The 25,785-nt window shown below is 38.6% G+C and overlaps 1 protein-coding gene across 4 annotated transcripts in view; it reads right to left on the bottom strand.

Moving 5' to 3' along the window:
* LOC136098835 (collagen alpha-6(VI) chain-like) overlaps positions 1 to 25,785 on the bottom strand; it is a 53,340-nt gene that overhangs the window by 12,592 nt on the left and 14,963 nt on the right. For all 4 annotated transcript variants that reach the window (XM_071804889.1, XM_071804890.1, XM_065832565.2 and 1 more), the window contains 21 exons: positions 24,602 to 25,168; positions 22,949 to 23,563; positions 21,400 to 21,960; positions 19,571 to 20,134; positions 17,951 to 18,526; positions 16,540 to 17,106; positions 14,488 to 14,834; positions 14,300 to 14,378; positions 12,255 to 12,400; positions 11,931 to 12,023; positions 7,558 to 7,611; positions 5,957 to 6,028; positions 5,827 to 5,853; positions 5,358 to 5,402; positions 5,218 to 5,271; positions 3,991 to 4,053; positions 3,537 to 3,602; positions 2,120 to 2,173; positions 1,424 to 1,459; positions 665 to 727; positions 516 to 578 (listed from right to left, as the gene is read on the bottom strand). In XM_071804889.1, the coding sequence (XP_071660990.1) occupies positions 516 to 578; positions 665 to 727; positions 1,424 to 1,459; positions 2,120 to 2,173; positions 3,537 to 3,602; positions 3,991 to 4,053; positions 5,218 to 5,271; positions 5,358 to 5,402; positions 5,827 to 5,853; positions 5,957 to 6,028; positions 7,558 to 7,611; positions 11,931 to 12,023; positions 12,255 to 12,400; positions 14,300 to 14,378; positions 14,488 to 14,834; positions 16,540 to 17,106; positions 17,951 to 18,526; positions 19,571 to 20,134; positions 21,400 to 21,960; positions 22,949 to 23,563; positions 24,602 to 25,168 (4,712 nt within the window). The remainder of the gene's footprint in view (positions 1 to 515; positions 579 to 664; positions 728 to 1,423; positions 1,460 to 2,119; positions 2,174 to 3,536; positions 3,603 to 3,990; positions 4,054 to 5,217; positions 5,272 to 5,357; positions 5,403 to 5,826; positions 5,854 to 5,956; positions 6,029 to 7,557; positions 7,612 to 11,930; positions 12,024 to 12,254; positions 12,401 to 14,299; positions 14,379 to 14,487; positions 14,835 to 16,539; positions 17,107 to 17,950; positions 18,527 to 19,570; positions 20,135 to 21,399; positions 21,961 to 22,948; positions 23,564 to 24,601; positions 25,169 to 25,785) is intronic.

The following is a 25,785-nucleotide window of genomic DNA, read 5'->3' on the forward strand; positions in this document are numbered from 1 at the left end:
CTTATGAACCAAAATTAAATAAAAATAAATAAAATAAAATTGTTAGATTAATAACATTAATTCATACTTGATAGTTTCTGCATGACCAAATCTGTGACCTTTCTTCTCTTTTTCTGTCTTAGCTTACTGTAATAAAACTGCCAAGTCCTTTGTTAATAGCTTGTTATAGATAACTACAACAATGTATTGGGTATAATTGCAGAATTTATCACAGCTTGGAAAAAATACTGATGCAGGGAAAGTGCCTTACACTATCACTTTTTCCTCCATTATTGCTAGGAAGGTGGCATTATTAGAAAGCTAATATTATATCAGCAATTATTAAGTTTTATGCATATTTGTTATTGCTTTTGTCTCTTAGCAATATGTATCTCATTTTCTGGTCGATACCATGTACTGAAAAGAAATTAAAAAAATGAATGTAATTAAAAACATTTGAGTTGCAATCCTCATTTGTTTACACACCTAGTACCTTACAATTAAACAACATGGCACGTTTTCAGTATATTACTTACTGGAGGACCCTTAGGTCCTGATCTTCCTTTCTGTCCTTTTTGACCATTAATGCCTTTTTGTCCCTAAAAAAACAAAGTGAACAAAAGAGTTCAGTTAACACACACAAGCTGTTAGTGTTGTGTATTTTTTTTTCCATAATAATGTTTACCTGAGGTCCTTTGTATCCTTGTTTTCCTTCCATGCCATTCTGACCAGGCTGTCCACGATTGCCCTGTTTTCAAATGACAACAAATCTTCATCTTGTTAAGGTTTTCTCATGTGACCTAACAGACAGTAATATACTGGAATTTATTTTATTTAAAATATTTTTTTTCTTTACAACTTCCTGCTACGGATAACATATCCCCTTGCATTTACAGATGTCATGAAAAATTCCAGAAGAATATTTAACCAGCCTGATTTCAACATGTTGAACACTGCAGACCCAGAATGAACGAGTAATCAACACAGTAAAACCAATCCAAAGACAGTACTCCAAAACCACATAGTGATAATGTTCTTGAAATAAAATGTTGTGTGCGGAAAATATGAAAGGCACTAAAAATAACTTCATCTTGTAGTCACTGGGAAAGACCACTAAAAGCAGCATCTTCTGCATTCAAAGGCCTAACGCCAAAAATTGATACAAACAAATAAAAGAATTTTGACGTATCTAACAGTACTTACATGCAAACAATAAACACCTAAAATTTGCAGTTTTATCTGTGCAATGTATGGAACATACTCCTGCAGATGTTTTAGTGCAACAGAACGAAGCATACACGTTAAAGTCTGGATGAGGCTCCTGATCAATTAAAAACGTTTCTCAAACAAATCTAGAACAACTACTTAGAATTCTCTTTTTCAAAATTCTTGACCAAGATCCTACATGGAAAAAGGGCAGACGTGAGAAAAGAATGGTTCTTACCTCTGATCCCCGTTGTCCCCTTTGTCCTGGTATTCCCTAAGAAAAGGTAAAAAAAATGGCCGTGAGGCCAAGTTAGGTATCATCTGAATGCTGTTAAAAGTGGATAACTTGTAGTGATTGCTCCATTAAAAATTTCCAGTTGAAAGATTAAAAAAATGCAAAATTTAAACTTTTTTTTAAAAAAAAAATCCTTACAAAAACAGTAGCAGTTTTGGCCTCCAGTGCCATTGCTTAGGAAAATGTATTTTTATTTAACAATACAAGTATTGCTCTTCACCAAATTTAATATTGCGATCAACAGTGCATATAAGGTATAGGATTTTTAGTATTCTCCCAATAAATCAAGCTAAAATGTGGGGGACTATGGTGGGTCCGTGGATTCCCTGACAGAGGGTGTGGGAACAGAGATTGGCCTTGAAGATATTAAGGTTTACCCGTGAGAAAGAACAGAGTAAAAGAGTAACACTGACGATAGCAAAATTAGCAGCCTGTAACCAATAGCAAAAAGACACTTCAGCTGGTAAAGACTATATAAAGACTATATAAAAAAGTGTTGGTGGCAATAAATGGAGACTGCTGTTTGTACTTAAGAACTTGGTCTATGTTGTTTGTCCATCTCAACCGCGACACCCAAGCAAGTTAAGAATGATTTTTTATTTTCATGGTGAACAAGTGTCCTCTGATAAAGGAACTTACCGGGTTGCCTATACCTCCTGATGAGCCACGTGAGCCTTTTTCTCCTCTCTCACCCTGTACACAGAAAATTTAATTTTCTTAGCATCACTGCAGTTTCTTGGTTCTTCTTTCATCCATTTTTGCACGCCAAATTTTCAAGTCTGCGAAAAACTGTCTTGTGGGACTTCCCCACAACAAAATTCTCTGCCAAAGTCTTTCAGTAAATAGCATCGACCACCAAAGGCAACCAGTTACACATCTCTGAATGGGCCTGGCTGATAGCACAATTTAAGAATTGGCAAATACTGTCACAGCTCTTCTCAGAAAGATTCCTGAAGGCCCTTGTTAAGAGGACAGACCTGGGAGTTAGAGAGCTGGCAGACTCCTGGTTTTGCTTCTAGCTGGCTCTCTGGTAAATGGGCAGGTTACTTGCTTGTTCTGTGCCTCACTTCTTTAATTTGTTGCAGTGACAATAATGACACAGACTGCTTGTGAGGGCATATTCTTGCTGGGAAGTATTGCACAAGAGGTAAGCATTGGTACCATTGCATGACAGGATAAAAGGCTCACCCAATCTTTTATCTCTCCCTGAAAGCACTGATGGATCTACATCAGACCATTTTCTCAAGTCTCTCATCCAGATGACCAAATCTGGTTTTGCTTCACTCTAAGTGCAAGTTGGGCTGTTCCTTCTCCCTGGAGGTAGCTGAGCTTCCCCCCTAGCTGATTTCATTAAGGAGAGTATTACACTCCCTTGCCAACAGTCCAGCCAATAGATCTTAGATGGATTTAGAAGCTATGCTGATATCCAAGAGATCTGTGAATATGATTGCACTTCAAAATTTAAACAGTTAGGACAGACTTTGCTATCTGTACATATGTTTCACATGAGTTCTGCTAGTGTCATTTGTGGATGCTGCTGAAGGCAGTGCTCTGTCTGTGGTAGTCTGTGTGTCTGACCGCACTGGTGTCCTCTATGAATATATCTCTCTGGAATACAGGCTGAACCTTGATACTGGTCAAACCTGCAAACAGGAGCAGCAGCATCCATTGGACTGGGATGGAGACACCTCCTAGGTTTTAGAGTGCATTTGATGGGGCTTCAGTTGTTGGGGAGGAGTCCACATGTCCCAGAACCCATGGAATGTAGTGGCTATCATAACATCATCTTTTAAAACTGGAAGATTTAAATGACTGGCGCACTGGATCAGCTGCTTATCATTGCCTTGTGGGTTTGATGCTGACAGTGGTAGTAATTCCTTTTCAGCAGTATTTGTGATTAGAGACCATTAACATCTGTGTTAGTATCACGTTTGATAAGCATTAAGTTCCCATATCCTTGGCAAAGATATATTTAATATCGTGCAGATAGGAGGAGGAAACTGTATTACTGGTAAGCAGAAATTTACAGAAATTCCACATATTTCTAAAGAATTACCTCTTGCCCCATTTCTCCTGCAAACCCTTTTGCTCCTGCTATTCCACTGTTCAATCCAGGGCTGCCCTGAAAAAAAGAAACACCTAGTAGGAATTCTTATTCTTAGAAAATCTGAGATGTTAAATAAACAAGTCAGTCCTTAGTCAACCTATATGATGACTGCCAACATTAGAAGAAGTTCTGTTTAGAGAGAACAGATCACAGATTTGGTGGTACTAACTACTTAAAAACTGTAAACGTTCTTCTTTAGCACAACATTAGAGAGATTTACACATAAGAAGGGTCAATAAAAAGCCTATGTACATGTTACAGCCATTGTAATTTCATGTGAACACACGAGACAAACATCTTGGTTTTGCCCTGGTGCACAGGAGACTACGTGTAAAGTCTTATGAGTGCATACAAGAAGACAGTCTGCATCTAGAAAATAATGATGCACTTGAAAAAAACATACAGGATCTCCTCGAAAGCCCTTCTGGCCACGATCACCCGAGGGTCCTCTTGGCCCTGGACTTCCCTGAAAGCAGAAGATATCTCAGTAAGAACGTGAAGCACTACTTTCATGAGGAATTTCATCCAGCATAGGCCCAAGTTCCAACCTTTCAACCTTCATTTTTAAATACTCTCACCCATAGCTTCTTCCCCAATTCCACTCCCAAAAAAACAGAAACCAGGAGTTTCTTGGACAGAAAGCAATATCGAAACAGGCACTGTGCTCTACATTTTGTTTATTTTTATGTTGGTTTTGTTTTGTTTTTAACTAAAGAATGATTTAAAAATACTTATTGCAACAAAACAGAAATTATTCGAAATAGACTTGCACAGTGGCCATGCCCCAGCCTGCCATCCCTAAGAACAGGCATTGAATTGTGGAGGCTAAACTGTAACCAATCACCCTAATTATGACCTTGGATCCCACTAAGTATTGTTTTTTTTACATGGACCAAGCCAAAATGTTCAGTGCCTACCAGGCTGGGATTTTCGCTTCAGTTAGCCTTTCTACAAATGTTGTCTCATCAGCGAAAAGACAAATGGTCAATTCTCCAACTGTCTACTGAAGCTGCCACAAGGCGGTATCTCTTTTTACAATTTAGAGTCCTCAGTCACACCTTGTTTCAGACTACAAGGTAACTGGAAAGGCAAACAGGCCTGCTCCATGCTTTATCAAAAACATGTTACCTGACCTTGGCAAACACAAGTAATAAAACAATCTCTTGTCTTGTGTATCTGAACCTGCCAGGGTACTACACAGGTAGGTGGCTTCATATCTGTCTTTAGCCCAATAAAAATTAGTCATATGCATAAATTACTTGATCCCTTCATAAATATGAGAAAATGCCCATCTAGAAGTCTGTAAGGTACAGATCTAATTATTCTTCAAATTCTCTTTCAAATAGAAACATCCTACAGACCAACTATTTTCTGGGTATGTACTCTATTTACAAAAACACCTGCTGGCTCTTCATCAGTAGTTTGCTCTTCTTCAGATGTTGGAAGTTCTATAATACCTCTCCTGATAGGAGTTCAAATTAAAAATGCACAAATAACTCTGTGGTACAAGGTCTACTTCTTGTGTTTGAGAGTTTATTAAAGACATTTCTCATGGGGATAGTTTCATGAAATAGCCATACTATTGTTCTTAAATCCAAATCCTGAACAAGAAAAGATAACAAAATATTACCAGATATCCGGTGTCACCCTTTTCTCCTTTCTTTCCACGAACCCCAGGAAGTCCCTGAAAGACAAAATATGGTATATTGACTCATTTCTATCACTCAGTAACTTTGAGGTCAAGAAGGCAAAAGGAAGAAAATAACGTACCTCTTCTCCTCTAATTCCATCAATCCCATCTTCTCCATTGTCACCCTGAAATAATACACATATTCATTAATTTTTCACATAAACAAGTGCAGATTTACAAACTCTAGCAAGAACAGGGTGACACAGACCAAGATTAAAAAATAAACAAACAAAAAGACCAAAAAACCCCCCCCAACCAACAACAACCCTCCTTCTCAACAAAAAAAAACACACAAAATTCCAAAACAAAAAAAAAGAAGAAAAACTAAACACAGAAATTAATGACTGAAATTTCATTTCTTGTATGTTCCCTAGGCACAACAATAAACTGGGCATTGCACCAGACATCTGCAAAGCAACTTTAAAAAGTAACATTGACTTAACACTCACTGACATCTTTACAAAACTCTTTAAATCTCCATTTAGTGCAGGACAAAGCCCTAAAGAATACTGCATTCACAAACTCAGACTGTCTAGAGTAATACTGTACCTTTTTTCCAACAAATCCTCGAAACCCCTGAAAAGAAAAAATATTGCAACTTTTAGAATAACATGTAATAAAAGCATTGAAGGATTATTCTAAATCACAATGAAACAGTATGTCCAGAATTTTTTTCAACCTTTAAACCTCTTTTGCCTGGACACCCAACGTTGCCTTGTTTTCCTCGAAGTCCAGGTGGTCCTCTTGGGCCCTGAAAGAGGGAAGAGAAGAATCCAATTGTTTAAATTTATGTGAGCTTTACACAAGCTGGCAACTAATTTATCTGTTAGAGAGATCTGCTCCGATAGTCCTGAAAGCCTTCTTCTCAAGAACAGTAGACCCAGTAAAGTCCCTGGTTGACTGCAGATTAAAGACATGGCAACAATAGAAAAATGTGCAATTGCAAGATCCTCATAGTTCAGTGACCTTCTATGAAAAATCAAATATATCAGCAGTATCCTAGCAAATGTTAAAATATTTTTTAATCTCCCTTGTTATACTTTTGACTTCTTTTAGCCGCCCGCATTGTTCTGCTAATATTCACATTACACTCAGAATCCCCAGTCTCCAGTTACCCTTCTGACAAATCTGACTCCTGTAAAAAAGCATCACTATAGCAGTGCATCTTAGATTTGAAACTACATAAAACTACAAAAATCTCACAGAGAAGAACCAATATTTGTGGCTCTGGCTAACAGGATTTTAACGAAAAACTTCTTCTTGTGTAGTAAAGCAAATACAGTGTGATGATGCCATTACACACCTGCAGGCCTGGTTTTGGACTTACTACACCCTGTCATATGAAGACTTGCTCTTGAGTGAGCAGTGATCTGAAGCAATGCCTACAAACCATTATAACCTGCGGTCAACACCAACAGAACAGTTACTGCATCCTCCTGAGGACAACTTTAGGCTGGGCTCCTCTGTAGTATCCATTACACTGCTACACTGCTATGATACTTCCCTATTGTCACCATAGTGCTTTGAGTTTCCACTAACGGGCCTTTGCTCATTTACCTTTTTTTTTAAAAAAATTTTTAATTTGAAACAAAACCTATACAGATGAAAACTCTTTGCTCTTTTGGGAGCAAACAAACGTATCCATCAATCTGAGACACTTCCCAGTCTCCTTCCCTTTCATGTTTTTGATTTCAGCAACCTACCAGCAAAAAAAAAAAAAAAAAGGCATCTGGGTCAAATCAAGAGGATGCTGTTTGGGTGGCCTTCAAAAAAACACATCTAATTTGGATACAATCAAAAATATCTAAAAATGGATGCCTAGGATCAAAGAGCTGGTGGCTTATTAACAGTTTATTCTGCAGAAAATGACTGGGTTTCTCTCCATTTGTTTACTTCTAGTTTCCCCATACAAGACTGGTTTTTATTTTTCAATAATAACTTAGGAAAACATGAAAATAAACAAAGAAAACAACAAAAAATGCTTTTTGTAGAGGTCTTCTACAGGATTAGCTTTGCTATGTAGGCACCCACCCAGCTGCACATATGTGCTAAGCAGGTTGTTGCAATATATGTCAATTAAATCCCAAGAAATGCTACTGGAAATTTTACGATCTTGTCTCTGTTTGATTCAAGTGATGTGAGGGAGTTCTCACTTTAAAGGTAATACAGCTTTGTAAGTTCACTATCCAGCTAGTTTAGATGGTTTTTCACCTCCCCCCGCCCCCCCGCTCAAAGGTTTTAGTTTTCACAAACACAGGTTTTTAAGGTGTTATAACTTACTGGTTCTCCTTCATCTCCAGGATATCCTGGGTTGCCTTTAACACCGTTAGGTCCCTGAAGTTAAAAGAAGAGAGATAATTCTTTAATATGTGGTCAACCTTCAGAAACTATTGGGAAATTCTGGAAAAACTAAATGGGCCAATATATTCTGTCCCTCTGCTTAATCTGGGCTTCAAACACTGTTGAAAACTTGAATAACAACTTCTTTACTGATCATTTTTCTCCTAATGTTTCCCCTAATGTGACTAACAGTTTAATTCATCACTAATGCATTATTTGTCCCACGTGCAAATTTGAAGGGGGCCCAAAGATGCTCCAGGGTGAACAAGCTTCTTTCACTGTAGGCTCCAGAAAAAGCTCTTTCAAAGTTCTAAAGTGTCTCCAACAAGTAATTACACATTTCAAGACAACATTGAGATATATCTTAATTACTGAATCTTTAAAAGCTGATAGAAAAAAAAAAAAAGAAAAAAAAATCTTGTACAAGATTCACAATCCATCATACATAAATGCTTACTCTGCATTTTTATGGTGAATGTTTCACTATTTTGGGCAGAAAACAAGGGTCATTTGCTTATTCTGCTTCAAATAGTTTCTTCTTAAATGCCTTTTGTATCAAAAATTGTAATCAATTTCTCTTTTGTCTTTGCTTTTTGTTTGATGAGATGTTCTTCAAAGGTCCCTTAGAACCCAAACCGTTCTACGATTGTATGGTTGTATCTTCTCCACACTGGCATGAGATAATTGGCTCCACATTTGTCAGTCTGGATGAGCAAGAATGTATGTTGAGGATGATCAAAGAGCAATTGCCACCCATAGGATAGAACATGCCTTCTCCAAGTCATTATTTTTGAAGGAGTTCATGTAACATATATTTTTATAAGAGTTGAGAGTGCACTGTTCACCCTGGCTTAGAGGCCAAGAGGAAAGAAGGATACCAGTAAACAAGTTGTGGAGGTAGAATCTTAAAATGTGTATGACTGATGAGAACTGTTTTAGGAGAGATCATATCAACAAAACAAATCGTTCTGAATCCAAGGTGGGAATTTCCATTGGCCTGTGATTCCACACAGATGAGAGCTGCACCAGAAACAGCTGTCCTGGGCTTTGAGTCTCAGCACAGGCTTAATGAGTGTTCCTAATGTTCAGTATTAAATGACTCTTGTTGTGTAGCACAGAGGATAAGAGAGAACATTCTTTCAATCTCTCATTCCCCTTCCCCTTATTCATAGGCCAAAAAGAAGCTCCTACTTGAATTCAGAGGCCTCTTCTGCAAGAGGATAATGTTTGGAGAGTGAAATCTAGCCTGGCACAACAGCCATTATACTGAATTCTGAGGTAGGGCTTAATGTAAGCGGCTATTTTCTTCTGTCTGCCTGGAGTATGCTGCCAGGCAGGGGACACACTGACCCTGTCACAACATTTCATGAGAGCTTTTTGGAAAGTGAAAAGCCTTCATACATACTCTCTCCTGAGAGAGAGATGGCTAAAAAGAGAGTCTGATCCCCCAAATTTTACTCCACTTAGTCATCAGCATTGCAAAGTACTACCCTGAAAGGGGTTGCTTTGTACTTTGTCTTTTGGAGCACCAAAGTTTGTTCTGGTTGTAAACTGAAGCTGCAGAGGAGCACTTTCCTTAACGGTCATTCAGTTCCCTGCAAAAAACTCACAGCATTAAGCAAAATATCAGATCACAGATGACATGCTCTCAGGTGACAGAGGCTGTAGTTTGCCCTTGCAAGGCAGGAACCCACCACCTGGCCTGGTAGAGCATTAGAAATAGCAGCAGGGCACAGCTGTCCTCCAAGTGCACCTGCAAATCTATCTTTGATTTTGCTTAATGTTTGTAAAGAACGAAGAAACAAGGGCAGAAGAGATGCTGTGCAGAGGACAAGATGACCTTGAGAACTACAGACCTGTCAGCCTCACCTCTGTGCGTGGGAAGATCGTGGAACAGATCCTCCTAGAAGCTATGCTAAGGCACATGGAGGACAGGGAGGTGATTCAAGACACCAGCATTGATTCACCAAGGGCAAGCCCTGACTGACCAACCTAGCAGCCTTCTACAATGGAGTAACTACATCAGTGGACAAAGGAAGGGCTACAGATTTTGTTTATCTGGACTTCCGTAAAGCCTTTGACATGGTCCCCCATAACATCCCTCTCTCTGAATTGGAGAGGTATGGATTTGATGGGTGGACTGTTTGGTGGATGAGGAACTGGCTGGATGGTTGTACCCAGAGAATAGTGGTCAATGGACACCAGTGACAAGAGGTGCCCCTGAGGGGTCCATATTGGGACCAATACTGTTTAGCATCTTGATCAATGACATAGACAGTGGGATTGAGTGCATCCTCAGCATCTTTGTGGATGACACCAAGCTGAGTGATGCAGTTGACACACCTGAGGCATGGGATGGCATCCAGAGGGTCCTGGACAAGCTCAAAAAGTGGGCCCATGTGAATCTCATGAGGTTCAAAGGCCAAGAGTAAGGTCCTGCACCTGGGTCAGGGCAACCCCAGTATCAATATAGGCTGGGGATTGAGAGCAGCCCTGCAGAGAGTGACTTGGGGGTGCTGGTGGATCAAAGATTGGACATGAGCCAGCAATGTGTGCTTGCAGCCCAGAAGGCAAATAATATCTTCGGCTGCATCAAAAGGAGCGTGGTCAGCAGGTCAAGGGAGATCATTCTGTCCCTCTGCTCTGGTGAGACCCCACCTGGAGTCCTGAGCCCAGCTTTGGAGCCCTCAGTACAGGAAAGACACAGACCTGTTGGAGAGGGTCCAGAGGAGGCCACAAAAATGATCAGAGGAATGGAACACTTCTGTTGTGAGGACTGGCTGAGAGAGCTGGGGTTGTTCTCCGGGGAGACATTATTGCGGACTTCCAGTACTTAAAGGTGTCCATAATAAAGACGGGGACAGACTTTTTAGCAGGGCCTGTTCCAACAGGACAAGGGGTAATGGTTTTAAACTAAAGGAGGGGAAATTCAGGCTAGACATGAGGAATAAACTTTTTACATGAGGGTGGTGAAACACTGGTACAGGTTACCCAGAGAAGTGGTAGATGCCCCATCCCTGGAGACACTCAAGGCCAGGCTGGACGGGGCTCTGAGCAACCTGATCTAGTTGAAGATGTCCCTGCTCATTGCAGAGGGATTGGACTAGATGAGCTTTGAAGGTCCCTTCCAACCCAAACTATTTTATGACAAGCATGAAGAGAATTAATGGAATTCTTTACCTCTGGAAAAGCAAAGAAGAGCTACAGGACTAAACAAAGCTATGGGTGCTCAAAAAATGTATGTGAATTAACACTATATAAGTCTGAGCTTCCCATTTTGATAGCTGTTGGAGGGAGAAAATCTGAATCCTCCAGCAGCAGTGTTGATGGCTGTGGAAACATACAGGTGAAAAACAACACCCATTACTGAGTGACCTGTCGACACATTTGTCCACAGAGACATTGAGACTGTATACAAAGTGATGTTTCATTTATACAGGAGACATTCTTCTACCATATTTGCACTCCTGATGGTTTGAAAAAGTATGTTCTCCAAATACCTACATGATAGAGCATGTTTTTATTTAGATTTAGTGCAGACATTTGACACAACTCTCAATTATTATGGAAGCTGTGAAAGTTTAAAATTGAGTGGAATTACATGTTACACTACCAGCTACAGTACAGAACTTCCCACTATTTCTTAACTACATCAAATGAAAAGAAAATAAGAGAAGTCAAGATTATCTGAGGTTTAGAAGGCCTCTGTTGCACTCCTCAACTGGACATCTAGTTAGTTAAAAAAAAAAAAAAAAAATCAAAAGACAAATAATTTTGTTTAAAGTACATTTTGCTTGTTTGTATGGATTAACTTCTAATTCCCCAGCCTGTAGCATTTGACTGGCATCTTTTCATTGAATTTAGTGGAAATCTTGGCTATCAAAATGGAATGCAATGTTCTTGTGAGATTTTGGTTCTTTCTAGAACCCCTGCAGAAACAATCGATTGCTACCCTAAGTTGTTCCAAGACTGTGAAAGAATGCAGTAATTAGGAGCTCAAGCAGCTACTAGGAACTTCCCGATGTCTCTGAATCACGATCTCTGAAAGACACTTTCTAGGGAAAGGCCAGCAAGTTGCTAAGCAAAACTAGTATTAGAATCTTTAGATGAGCTCATCAATTACAAAATGTTCCCCCACCTGCATACGACTTATAACTGATGACTGATTCCTCCTCCTGCATCATTAGACAGAGGGCATATTATGATTTTGGAAGATTTACTAAAATCATGTTATAAAACATAGGTAGATAAACATCTTTACATAATTATTTGCAACTCAAACTTAGCAATACAAAGCTATGATATACTCTTACCTTTATGCCTCGCTTTCCCCTGTCTCCAATTTCACCTTCGTCCCCAGTACACTTGCAAGACAAACAGCAGCAGGTTCTCTCAGCAATATTGTTCTTAAAAAGAAGAAGTTACTGAAGGTGAAAATGTATTTTCAAAAAAAAATTCCTCATGGTTCTGCTCCTGCTCTTACTGGAAGCACTCATGATAAGAATATAACTGGACTTTATGCTCTATTAATAGCATGACTCTTTTGTTAGCCTTATTTACCAAACTTGATATTTACGGTCTGATTGTGCAGTTCTTTCGCCCAAGATCTTACTGTGTGCATTTATCAAATAACTTACCAAGAACTTGGATAGCCTGCTAGCGATATCTGTCATGCCAATATCTAAGTGAGTTCTGTAATCAAATCCTTTTCCAAACTCAATGGATTGGAGGTTCTGAAAATTGGAGGCTCCTTCCAGAACAACAGTTATAAGACCATCCAAACCTAATTATAACAACAATGAACATAAATATCAGTTCCACTGAAAAATAGTTTCTCTATCTTATATATACCTGCATCATGAAGAAGGTGAATGATACCTATTAGAAATGCCAGCTGTAAAAGCCACACTTTTGATGGTGTACAATTCCGTAAGTGATTCAACTGAGGTGCTAGTGACAATGAAGAGCCAATAAAAGGATCAACATAAAAGTCTTCCTGTTCGAATAACATATAATGATTCAAGACCATATGGTTGATTTGGTGTCAACATAAATATTCACTTCATCATTTAGCTCTTAGGGAAAACAGAATCTTTAGGTTCCACTTCTTTTTACATTAAAATAACAGCAAATTTTGCTGGCTCCAAGGCATCATTCCATCTGCTACAACAGCAGACCTAAAGCTGAGGTAGATATCAGCGAAATTACGGATCTGAATTCTCTGTTTCTCCAGCCTGGTTTTGCTATAAGAATGCATGTCCTTACATTTATCTATAATGACACCAGTGTGAAATAAGAGTAAACCTGTGGTCACAAGACAATTCCTCAGGTTGCAAAGCAAGAAGAAAAGATATATCCTATGCAGTAATACCCTGAAGTGCTCCACTTGAACTCAGATTATTCAAAGAAAGAATGAGGAAAAGTCTGTTTCTTTTTGTAAGGCGAGAAAGCACAGTTCAAAATGCAGTTACATCGGGATTCCAGGTTGAGACTTGGGGAAGGAGCCAAACACACAGACAACTATGCTCATCACGGCAACAGCAAAAAGGAGTACTTCTCCAGGCTTCTGGCATGGTACTGGGTATCTGTTATACAGTTGTACAACACAGCCGGCAATATCAGCAGATTCAAACAAGCTGAGTATACTCTGATTTAAGTTCTCCGAATCTAGCAGACAGACTCGTGATTTGAACAGAGGTGAGAGCACTATCTAGCTGAATGCTGCTGCACAGCCCCAGCAGATGAAATTTAAAAAACAACACAAAGAAAAACAACGCAAACCTTAGACCGAAGATACTTTAAAATTATTTTAAAACACAATCCAAAATCACGCCTCAACACCTAATTTGCTTATCGATGCAGGACCACTGGCCAACAATACACAACATCCCAAGGAATACAGTCTTCAGTACAGTTGAGTGAGCTGTTCTGCATATCTGCCTATCTTGTCTTCTTTCCCATATGGCTGCCATAGCGTCAAAAGAAGCCTCATGTTCTCCCCATTGCTACTGCTCTGCAGTTAACAGCATCTTTGCTACAAGGACTGTTATGCCCCATTTTACTGCTTGCACTTGTTACCCTTGGGTCTCCACCAGAGCTCTTCTTATCACTTGCCCGCTGTTCAGAACAGGGAAAAGAGAGAAAGAGACAATGGACATGAGACAATAGATGTCTGTATGGGAGGAGGCACAAGCACACACCAAAGGGACTGGTACCTGTTGACAAGCCACTTGCATCTCCCTTCAGCAAATCTAGGCTTTTCATCTCCAACTCTGTTTTTCACTGCTCTTTGCATGACAGTCTCCTGCTTAGCCTGTGGCAGCTTCTCCATTCCTTCTGCCCTGCCCCTCTGACCCTGGGCTCATAAAATCTCTAAATGGGGAAGTCATCCCAAAGAAGCATTACTGTTTATTTAGTCCTTGCTACTAGTTGTTTTCTGGAACATCCACTACTGGCCACAGACAAAGATAAGGGGCAAGCTAGGAGGACAGTCTTATCTTGCATTGTCAATCTTACTTCAACGGAGTTAATCTGATTTATTTCAACTGGGCATTTGACACTATAACTCCTTTTATTCGCTGCTAATCTCCTTCTCCTCTTTCTGCAGAAAAAAATAAAAAGCTCTTCTCACTCCATCGCTAAGACACCTGAAAAATTGAACATTCTGTCTTTTCTGAAATACCTTTCTTTTTAAGTTCTTCGGATTTTTGTTCAAGTGCTTCTAAGTCATCATCCACTCCATCTGAGAACACAAGTAATACCTACAAAGACATAAAAGAGAGTTCAAATCACACAGAAGCAAATAACTATTGTATTTCAATCTTTCTCATATAATTTGATCAAAGGATTTTGCTTAAGTCATCACATTACCTTTTGTTGGGTCTTATCCTTATTCTGAAATGTTTCCCAGAGTGACTGCAAGAAATCAACAGTAAGTTGGGATGGTCTCTTGATCACAGCATCAGAGAGGTTACGCAGGACAGATTCCTTGTCAATGTAGAACTTCGCAGATATTGGAGTAACAGTATTCTTCACGTGAACAGCCACACTGCTCTGTGCCTTGGACCCAACATTGCAGCTCACATCTCTTAGAGACAGGAGGGCTTGCAAAATGTCAGGGAAACGCCTTTCCAGTTCGGTCTGTCCATAAAATAAGTGGTGGCCTTCCCTTTGTGACGAGATGTCAAATCCCACAGTGATGTCCACGAAACAAGCAGCTGTTGGGAAAATCATAAACAAATGCATCAAACAATGTTCATTTCAGGTAAAGAAAAACAGAAGACAAAAACCACAAGGGGAGACCAATGCACATCAGCTAAGTTGGCAGGACACTCTGGAAACTGTCATCTCTAAGCCTTAACTAAGATCATCTAAAATGTATCTTTAGGTCTCTAATTCATTTAGAGACATTTTCATCTTAAAACCACTCAGACAAATTCTTAATTTCTAGAGGAAAATGTGGAAATGAAAACCATATTTGATAGCTAAAGCTATTAAAAAAATCCCTAAATGCCTTTAACTGAAAATGTGTTCTGTGATTATCCTCATGTAAGAAATCTGAGAACCCTTCTTAACAGCAATGTCAGCATCAGTCTCAGAAATTATTTCACTGAATGTATTTCTCAGTATTTCCTCAGTTCAGCAGTTTTTGTCCCTTTCTTTCCCTTAATTCCCCAGCTACAGGCAATTGAGCAGGTAGCATTTAGAAGATCAGAGGACCGTTTGTTTTCAACATGTTGTGCTGGAGAGTTAACACACAACTGCTGTAGTATTCTTATTACTTTAAAAGTAATGCTATTCCTAATATTTAAGATTTCAGATGACAACAATATCTTCTCTCATCATCATGCTTTTTACCTGTGCCTGTGCATTCACTGTGGCATGCACAGCTCTGCACAGTTAGCAGACGGAGCAGGGGCACCCAACTCTGAATATGCATTTAAGTGTAATTTCTCACTGCATGTGAGCTGATGAACTGAAATGAAAGTACATGCCACAAAATGAGAAGTACTGCCACCATGTCCCTTGTTTAATTAGATCTCAGGCTACTCTAATCTCTGGCATGACTTACTCACTGCATGGGTATTCTATGAGATTAATGTCTTTCTCATTATTATTTCTGTCTGTAACTCTGGAGAAAACAGACATTTTTAGAATTATACCTATTGCTAGTAGTACTTTATTTCTGCTCTGCAATCATTGTAACTTCTAACTTTCTCAAATCAGTGTTCGATTGATACGGCTGTTAACCCAAAAGAAAAACATACTTGAAAGTGCTAAAGCTGTACTTTGAGTAAGGATGTAGATGAACATCATACATTCTAAAGCTTGGATAGAAATTTAAACAATTAAAACTAAAAGCCTCAAGCTTGGTTGTGTTAATCGATCAGTTCAAATCTGCAGAAATGAGAACTCAAGCACACTCATAAGTTAATGAGGCGTACAGTAGGGCATGAGCCTGCAGTAAACTTGCTAAATTCACAATAACTGTTCACATGTGTCTTTTACCCCTTCTGACAGGGAGAAAATGAAAACTACCTTATGTACCAGAGAAGGAGAGTATTTGCCTGGGCAGCAAGGGCAGCTAACACAATGTAAACTGACATGGGTGGTTATTTATCAGCTTGCATCCTTTATTCTATGGAGGGAGCAAAGAGAAAACAACTGGGTCATTTCTTTCAGCAATTTTAGAGAGACTGGATATAGCTTATTTGTTCTACAGAGATCATTATTTTCATGTGAGTCAGAAAAATCTTTCTTTTCCCTTTGTAGAGCACTGCAGAAGATCAGCCCAATGTAGTCTAAAGAACCACTCTTAACTGGTAAGCATACTTAAAGCAGCACACAGAGATCCTGGAATGGTTCTGGGTTGGAAGGGACCTTAAAGATGAACTTAGAACAGTTTGGTTCAGTGATATTTACCTTTTCTATTATTATCCTCACAAATAACATCCACCAGTCTTTTTTTTATGGTCTTCAAGTTCGAAAAATCATCAACAGCATATTTCCTACTTGATGATCCAGTTATCTGTGTTAGCTGGGACTGATCGACATTTCCCACACCTATGGCATATATATCAACACCTTTCTTCCTCAGGTCTTCTGCTGCTCTTGCAGCTCTATTGGTTGTTCGTCCAGTACTGATTACCAACAAAATCTGTTGGATATTTTCATGTATTCTGCTACCCTTTTCTGGCTGGAAGTTGACTTTCACTTTCTCAAGTGCATTTGTAATATCGCTTTGGTATCCTTTAATTGGTTTGATGCTTTTAATTTTCAATTCTAGTTCTGATCTGTTCGAAAAAATGCCTAGTTGGAACTCTTCTTTATAGACACGACCATACAGTGCTAAGCCAATTTTGGTATGTTGAACATTAACAGCTGGATTGATTACACTTCTCACAAAGTCCATCATTATCCTGAAGTTTTCTTCATCTATGTTTTTGGAACCGTCCACTAGGAAAAAAACATCTGCTTTTGCTGGACAGGCTGCAGAAGATAAAGGAAAATATATTATTTATAAAGTACACAATTCTATTAGCAACCCCGTCTCTACCTCCCACATCCTACTAGTCATATTGAAAAAACCCCAACAGCAACCGAACAAACAAAACCAAAAACCAACAAACAGATCTAAAAAAAAAAAGTTAAGCACATAAAATATAACGGACACAGAAATTCATACATCTAGTCCCAGAACACAAACCATACTCCTGTAAGCATGTATGTTGCAGAGTAACCATAGGTGCATCTTCCTCTTACCTGCTGAGCAAATAAACTTAGGTTGGTCTAACCAAACATGCACTGGGCAAGGGCACATTTCACTTTAGCCTCACACAAATGCCTAAGGAGGTCAGGTAACTCACACATCCAAAATGCCTGTTTCTCTCCATACTGCTTTGAAAAGGGAAACTACAGTGACTAGACATGACAGCTACAAGCAGCTAAAGCTAAGCATGATAAATCCTATCATATGTGTATATATAAAATTGACACTCTTCAGGACTCACTGATGAGGTGTCTCCCCTCTCCAAGAACCAAATTGTTCTCAATATGGTTGCCATAGACCCAAAGGACCAACTTGCAAATAAAGCACAGTAACCATAGCTACTTCCAGAAAGATGGCAGAAGGAGAAGGTAGGAAAGGGTAGCCACTACAAGAGCTGAATAAGCAAGCAGGGAACAGAGATGACTGTAATTTAAATCACATTAATCAGAACAGAATATGTTATCTGTATCAATCTGATAGATGCTTTCACAAGGCTTTCCTTCAAACACAGTTTTAAGAGAAGAGGAAGTTGAACACAACAGCCAATAGTGAGTATAGACTTACCTGGTTCTGAAATATCACATATATCATTTGTTATATTTGCAGTTAAGTTCTCAAGTCCTTCAAAGGTATCCACATAGAAACATTTGTCCTCTGATCCAGCCATTGTCAGAAGCTCATTTCTCTTTGCTCCTTCTACTCCAACTGCATAGATGGTAATTCCTTTGTTCCTTAATCTCTGGGACACAGTATCCAGCTTGTCTTTATCATGGGATTCCCCATCAGTTATCACTATCAGCACTTGGGGAACACCTTTGTTCTTTCGGCTGCCACGTTCTTCAGTGAAGAACATTTCAGAATGGACCAGTGCCTCTGCTGTGTAAGTTGTTTGTCCTATAGGGTCATCTTTCTGGATCGCCTCAGTAATCTCCAGTTTTGTAACATATTTATTGAGGTAGAAGAGCACAACTGGTTTATCAGAATATTTTAGTGCTCCAAACTGAACTCCATCTGGGCTGACATTAGACTGTTTCACCAGGGCAATCATGAAGTCTTTCATGGCCTGGTACTGTGAGGAGCTTATGCTTCCAGAGCTGTCCATAACAAACACAATGTCTAAACATTCCACTCTTCTGCATTCTGTAAAAGCAAATTGAGAAAAGTAAAGTTTTCATGTGTAACATTATGCAGAATCTTACTGATTATTATAACTCAAGTCCATTTCTCAGAGTTGTATGCAATGTCTGTATAATTTTGCTTACTGCATAGATAACTGTCTTGCTATTATCAATAAGCTGCACATATGACAATGAAAGTTTTCATAGTTATAAAAAATGCTGTCCTTTTGCTCTGGATACCAGAGTACAGGGCTTATAAAGCAAACAGAAATTGTCGTAGAAATATTTTATTAGGTTAAAATACCTAAAACTATCCTTCCACAGGGTATGAATATTAGCTGAAATTTCCTTCCCCTTGCATACAGTACATTTGGTCAGTTGACACTTAACATCTAGCAGAAAAAAATCCAAATGTTTATTTCATATCTGAATTAAACATAGCAGTGGGTTTGCTTCTTACAGTCTCAGTGTTGTAAATTATTTCTTTGTAGAGCTGGGCTAACATCCTTCCTCCAGCTTACTCCCTGGTGGAAGAACAGTCTGGTCTCTCTGAAGGGCAGTCTTCTCCCAGTTGCAGACATACAGAGCAGCACAGATGATAGCTGATGACTTGTTATATTTCAAGCTTCCCTGATCATTCTCACTATGTAAGCTACTGATGCCTTTTCCAAACCCATTGAGAAGAAAAAATGATGCTTATCATCTTTACTAATCGTAGTAGTACTTAAAAACTCTCCTTATTTACAGGTTTTGTACTGCAGTAACACAAAGCCTGAGCCACATGTCTGAACACAGATTGTTCAGACCTCTTAAGACTGTGAGTAAAGCACCACTGAGTGCCTTACGCTATGCTCTTGTCCCCACTCTTCCTCTCACTCCTGAGTAAAGAAAGGGAGTTTTGAAAGCTCAGAAACTGGATGCTGGGTAGAATTCAGTACTGAACTCAACAGTTAACCTAAGATATTTTAAATGAGTGCCACTTCCATGATTGAAGCTGCAGCTTTGAATCAAAGTTTTAGCAAGATTGTTCATGCAGTAATACATTACTGAAAGTTGCCATACTTACTATCATCAGGAGTTCTACTGCAAATGTCAAAAATTAGGTTGCTTATTATCTGGTTTAGAATATCAAAATTTTCAACATAGAATACCATATCACGCTTCCCACTAATCTCTTCAAGCTGAGTTTTGTTTGCATTAAAAACTCCAACAGAGTAGATAATAATTCCTTTATCTCGGAGCATGGTGGCAGGGCCTTTAACATCATCTTGTGATTCCCCATCTGTGATCAGGATGAGAACTTTTTTAACCACATGACGTGAACCACTACTGGCTTGAAAGTATTTAAGCATGAACTTCAGTGCTTCTCCTGTCAGCGTGGTGGATTGAAGAGGAGATATCCTGTCGATAGCACTGAAGATATCTCTTTTGGTGATATAGGTGTTGAGCTTGAACTCTTCCTTTGGTTCGTGGCTGAACTGAACAACACCAATCTGCACTCTGTCTGCACCAACATCTGTTCTGTTCACCAGCTCTCTCATGAAGTTTTTCATTTTCAGAAAATTCTCATCTCCGATACTTCCAGAACTATCCACTAGAAACATGATATCACCTTTCATTTCTTTGCAGACTGTCAAGGAAAAAAAGATTTTTAAGCTTACGGTGTTTTACTTTTTTTTTGAGAAAAAAACCCAACAGCTTAAACAGAATAGCCTCAGAAACAGAAAAATAAAAATAGAAAAATCCAGAACAAGCCTTTTCAAACTCTAGATTTTATTAGTTCATTGATAAGTTATGATTGTGACTAAAATACTTTACCCGCTCAGATCTGAACAAGGATATTATTAATTTCATCAGTTTGCAATTCAGTCAGCATTAAATCACAGCAAGCAACTGAAGCAGCATTTTAAGATCAACAAGGAATTTCTAAAATAAAAATCTAAAGCCTGTTGCTGTTTTAGAGCCTGACAAACCTGAAAATTCTCTCTCCTTTTCAGTGTGGTAGGAAGCAGCAGCTTATTTTACAGAAAGAGGTGAGCCAAATGATAGATAGGTACAAATGGACACCCTGCACACTGGTGGGTCACATTTAAGCACATATTTTCATTAATGTTTTATAGAGTTGTAAGAAATAAACTGGGGATGGGGTGGATGTATTAGTGCAACACAGCCTTTGCTTGTTTCCTGGTGAATGCTGGCCAGAAAGCTACCATTTAGAGAATGCTTCTTATTATATTATTACTTTAAATTGTAAAACTGTCTTATTTTGACTTCAGAACATCTTGATTCTAGAATCCTATTTGAAGTATATGCTGTGCCTACCTACACTTGATAAAAGAGACTGGCTTGTTTGAGATAAGGAAGACAGGCTCAAGAGCTAGCTTTAAGAAATATATGTTCAAAATTAGATAGATTCACAGACCTAGTTCTACAGTGGTATGTGATTTTGGGTGTCTTTGACATTGGTGGCTCAATTTCATAGAATCATGGAATCATAGAATGGTTTGGGTTGGAAGGGACCTTTAAAGATCGTCTAGTTCCAACCCCCTGCCATGGGTAGAGACACCTTCCCCTAGACCAGGTTGCCCAAAGCCCCATTCAACACGACCTTGAATGCTTCCAAAGATGGGCATCCACAACTTCTCCGTGTAACTAGAGAATAAAGCCTGTAATATACAGGAAATAGATGCTTGGAAATAAGACCTTTTCATGGTATTGATCAAAATTTAAGCAACACAATAATCACCATCACCCTCTGAAAACTTCAGCTGACTGTGAAATTATTCAAGCTAGAAAAAAGTACCTTACATTATGAATGAAATAACTTCTCTATCAAATCAAAATGAATCTGATTATTTTCTTTGTTGTCAGGACAAAGTGAAAGCATGGTCTTACCTTCTGTGGTACAGATCTCTCTGGTAACTTCATTTTTTATGTCGTCCAGCAAGTCAAAATCATGTACAAAGTACACTCTCTTTTTCACTCCTGCAATCTCATAAAGCTGAGTTACATTAGCTTCCCTCACACCAACGGCATAAATGTTAATCTGGTCTTCCCTGAGTTTCATGGCTGGTTCCTTCACACTGTCGTGTGACTCTCCATCTGTAAGAACAATTAGATGGCAAGGCACCGTAACTCCTCGCTGCCTCCTGGCCTTTTCAAACAATGGCTTCATGTAGGCTAGAGCTCCCCCTGTGCTGGTATTTCCATATATTTGCCGAATATTTTCAATCCCTTTTATCAAATCACTTGCTGAAGTATATTTATCAAGTTCAAACTCCAGTTCATTGAAATGTGAGAACTGCACGACTCCAAGTCGAACTTTATTCATTCCTATGTCAAACAGCTTAATCATTTCCTTCAAAAAATTCTTCATATCCATAAAATCCAGGTAGTCAAGACTTGATGAACCATCAACAAGAAAATAAATGTCAGCTGCTTCTGTGTCCTGGCATCCTATGTGGAATGAGAAAGTCTCCATTACATCACCATTTTGTGCAAGGACAGATCAACTATCTCCACTCCTTTTGTAATACATAATAAACTAATACATGGATGAAGTCTTCATCTGCTAACAAAAATTTGGCAAACTTAAACTGCTAGGTATCTTAGGTATGGCACCAAGAAACAAAGCACTGTTTACTCATGGCTATATGACTGCTGGAAAGAACCAAACTAAGAGCTTGGAGTTTTCAGACACATCTGAAATGCTTTTAAGTGAAAACCTCCAACAATTCCCAAACTTCAACCACCAGAATTCATTATGCACCATTACATAGCCATGTTAAACATTCAACCAGTATGGTTGGTTTTACTGTTGCAAAGGTTTCCATGGACCAGCAGCAGTCCACTTAATGTTCTGATAGTCCACAGCAGGAAACCACTGACTTTTCATGCTCTTGGGCATAAATCCGCAAGTAATTTTTAATGAAATATCTAAGGCTACTCCATTGTTATTACTACATTCAGATGAGTTTGAAAACTTCAGACATTTTATTTTGCCAGGACACACACCCTGGTGGCTAAGATCCCCATGACGTACACTTTTTTGTCTGTTTTCTAGGTTTGATCAAAATAAACGGTAGACTGACTGGAAGGTTAACAATTCCTAGGGAAATCTCATTCAGATCCAGCATCTTCCAACAGATCAAGCTCTAATGGTGCCTTAAATAGGTTTTTAACTTGCTTTCTGCCAGTTTTAGTCCTTCCTCTTAAATAATGGTACAAATAAACAATGTTTTGATACTACTGAACTTTAGCAGTATGCTAATGAGTAAAATGTGAATCCATGTTCCATTTTAAATATAAATTCCTCTTCTCAAAGATTTAAACTGAGAAGTTCAATTTGAGAGCATGAGAAGGTTCTCACAACTTCAATCATGGTTGAGTCTATAGTTAAAACTCCTTTACCTAGAAAGAACTAAAGTTATTTGGAAAGCTTTACCTGTTTTGAGAATCATGTTTCTTTCAGATTGGACATACAGTTTATTTTGTATCTGATTCAATAGCTTCTTTTGAAAAACTGTATTTTGCCTTTGCAGGTCAGAAAACTCCTTGAGACTGGTAACATACTGCTCTTGAGGATAAGAAGCTATTTGGTCCAGCTGTGGATCAGAAGCATCTTCAACGCCTATGGCAAACACTGTCACACCACTTCTCCGCAGATGAGTAGCAACATCACTCACGTTGTCTTGAGAGTGCCTGTGGGTAACCAGAACAGCTATTTGCTCCACTCCTTGCTTCTTTCTGCTCCCAGCACTTTCAGTGAAGAGTTTTAGCCTTGTGGCATTAATAGCCGCACCAGTGTTGGCTTTTCCTGACCCAGCAGAAAGGTCCTGTATTATCTGCAGAATTTCAGCTTTGCTTGTGTTTGTGTTCAGACGAGACACCACTTCTTGTCCTTCAGTGTACATCACCAGGCCAATTCTTATGCAGCTCTCCTTCACATCAAATGAGGATGTTAGATTTTGCAGGAATTTTTTTAGTTCTTCGAAGTTTGACTTTGAAGTACCATGATCAACTGTAAACACAACGTCAGCAACCAAGTCCCCATCACATACTGCAGTGGAAAAAGGATAAGAATAAAGCAGCGTTAGTGGCCATCTTCCTTGTTATTTCTATAATTAACTATGGACTGTCAAGTGGGGTTTTTTTTGTGTTGTTTTATTTTTTTTCCTAAGACAAACTTTTCTGCTTTATCTAAAGTAAGACAAGTTTGTAAAAATGCTTTTTAGCCAAAGTTGACAAGCTACTGAAAGACAAATTGATAAAACCTCATTTGAAGTTAAACTAAATGACCAAAAGATCAGAAAAGCTGGGAGATACAATAACAGAAGTGTTTATAGTTTCCAGATGAAGCATATTATTGTAACTACAACCCTTGCCTGTATTTTCTAGTATATTGATCCAGAAGATACATATCTAAGGTTATTGTTTGGACAACACATGCTAAAAAACCTCAAGTACAGGGGTTTCTATTTATTTTTTAATTACTCATCTGATATATATAAGAAAAATCTCAGTACACCAACTTATTTTCAATACTACATGAAGAGTATAAGTTTATCAGTTGTATCATTAAAGATTTGATAATGGAGTCTCTAATATAATCCATCAATTCATACTTGCCAAAGGTCCTCAAAGTCTATTCATTAATTTACTAATTGTGGAGGGTCCATAGCCTTACAGGTGATTGCAGTTCATTAAAAGATACTAGTTGTATCTACTACCAATATGTAAAAGCAGATAAAGATTACTTCTTCGCCTCCATTACTTTTAGTATCAGAGAGTACAAGTGCCTCATACACACCTACACATGAAAAAGCACCAAGTTTTAAGAATAACGACAAGCACAAAGCTTCTTGGGCATGAGACTATGTCCATCTCATCCATATTCCTATTTCCCTATTTTAAAACATGCTAAGGTATTAAAAACCCCAGCTAACATATCCCTATTTTTAGTTTTTCAGCAGCCATTGTATCTTAAATGTCACACAAGTTTCTGGGGATGAGAAGGTACATGAGGCCTAGCATAACTAGCATCAGACTGAAGGCCTAAGTCCTTAAATGTCATCTCCCACATTACTGATTTTCTTACCTTCTGCTTCTTTAATGCTCTCCATTTGGAACTCTGCAATAATATTGGAGACATTTGTAGAAAACATAGGGAGGTCCCATTCATTAGGAAAAAAATAAGAGAACGACTGCGTAGCCATTAAGTTCAGTTGTTGTATTGCAGCTTCATATATCCCAAGGGCTATCACTTTCACTCCATTGTCTTGTAACATCTTCACTGGCTCTTCCACATCATCTTCAGAAGGTGAAGAAGACAGGACCACTAAAACCTGATTTCTATCTTCTCCATTAACTGGTTCTTGGAAATACCTTTCATAAACGTAATGGAGGGCATTGCCAGTGTTTAGTGGCCCCCCTTGCAACGTTTGCATTTCTTGCACATGCATCGACATTTGCTCCTTTAATATGTATGTGTCCAGTTCAAACTCTTCATGAACATCATCATTGTATTGGACAAGTGCAATACGGTATTGGTTAGATTCTAGCGGCAGATTGTATATCAATTTGCTAATAAAGTCTTTAATGTAAGGAAATGCATAATTTTCTGTGTCCTGTTGGCCAGGAATCAACAGGACAATATCTGTAGTATCTGCAGAGGTCACAATAAAGCATAGCATTAATAATTTTTAACTGTCTCCAGACACAATGAACACAATATTGAGGAAATAAAGTGACACAGTGCTCATTCAGCAAGTCTTGGAACAGAAATAGAAAAGCTTAAATAGTTTCTATACTTAGAAGCTGGTCTACATATTTTTAGTTTTTTAAAAGCCTTTTCACTATTAGAACATTTAACTAACGGTGCTCTAGACAAAGGCTGACTTGTCCAACATCTGAAATTTTTGCTGACTTTAATAGAGGCTGTCACATCCGTGATTCTTCAAGATGAGACTGAAACATGAATTTGAGGAAAGACTGAGGTCTTATATTTCTTATAAAGGAAATGAATTATTTACATTACTCCTAGTAAAGAAAAAGCTTTCAAGTATTCAATTTGATTCAGAATTAATTTGAATTCTTGAAAGCAATTTCTTTCCTATGCCTTCTTTCAGTTACAAATATCAAAGGCCTGGATTTAGTTCATATTTAGAAATATTTCACATTTTGAAATATTTCATATGTCAAAACCCAGCACAGGAGTTCTGCTCCAACTAATTCTTCACAGACCCTTTAATGCGAGTTGTTACGGAAATGGAAACAAAGTTT

Source organism: Patagioenas fasciata, chromosome 2 (genome assembly GCF_037038585.1).
Source record: "Patagioenas fasciata isolate bPatFas1 chromosome 2, bPatFas1.hap1, whole genome shotgun sequence".
NCBI classification, from domain to species: domain Eukaryota; kingdom Metazoa; phylum Chordata; class Aves; order Columbiformes; family Columbidae; genus Patagioenas; species Patagioenas fasciata.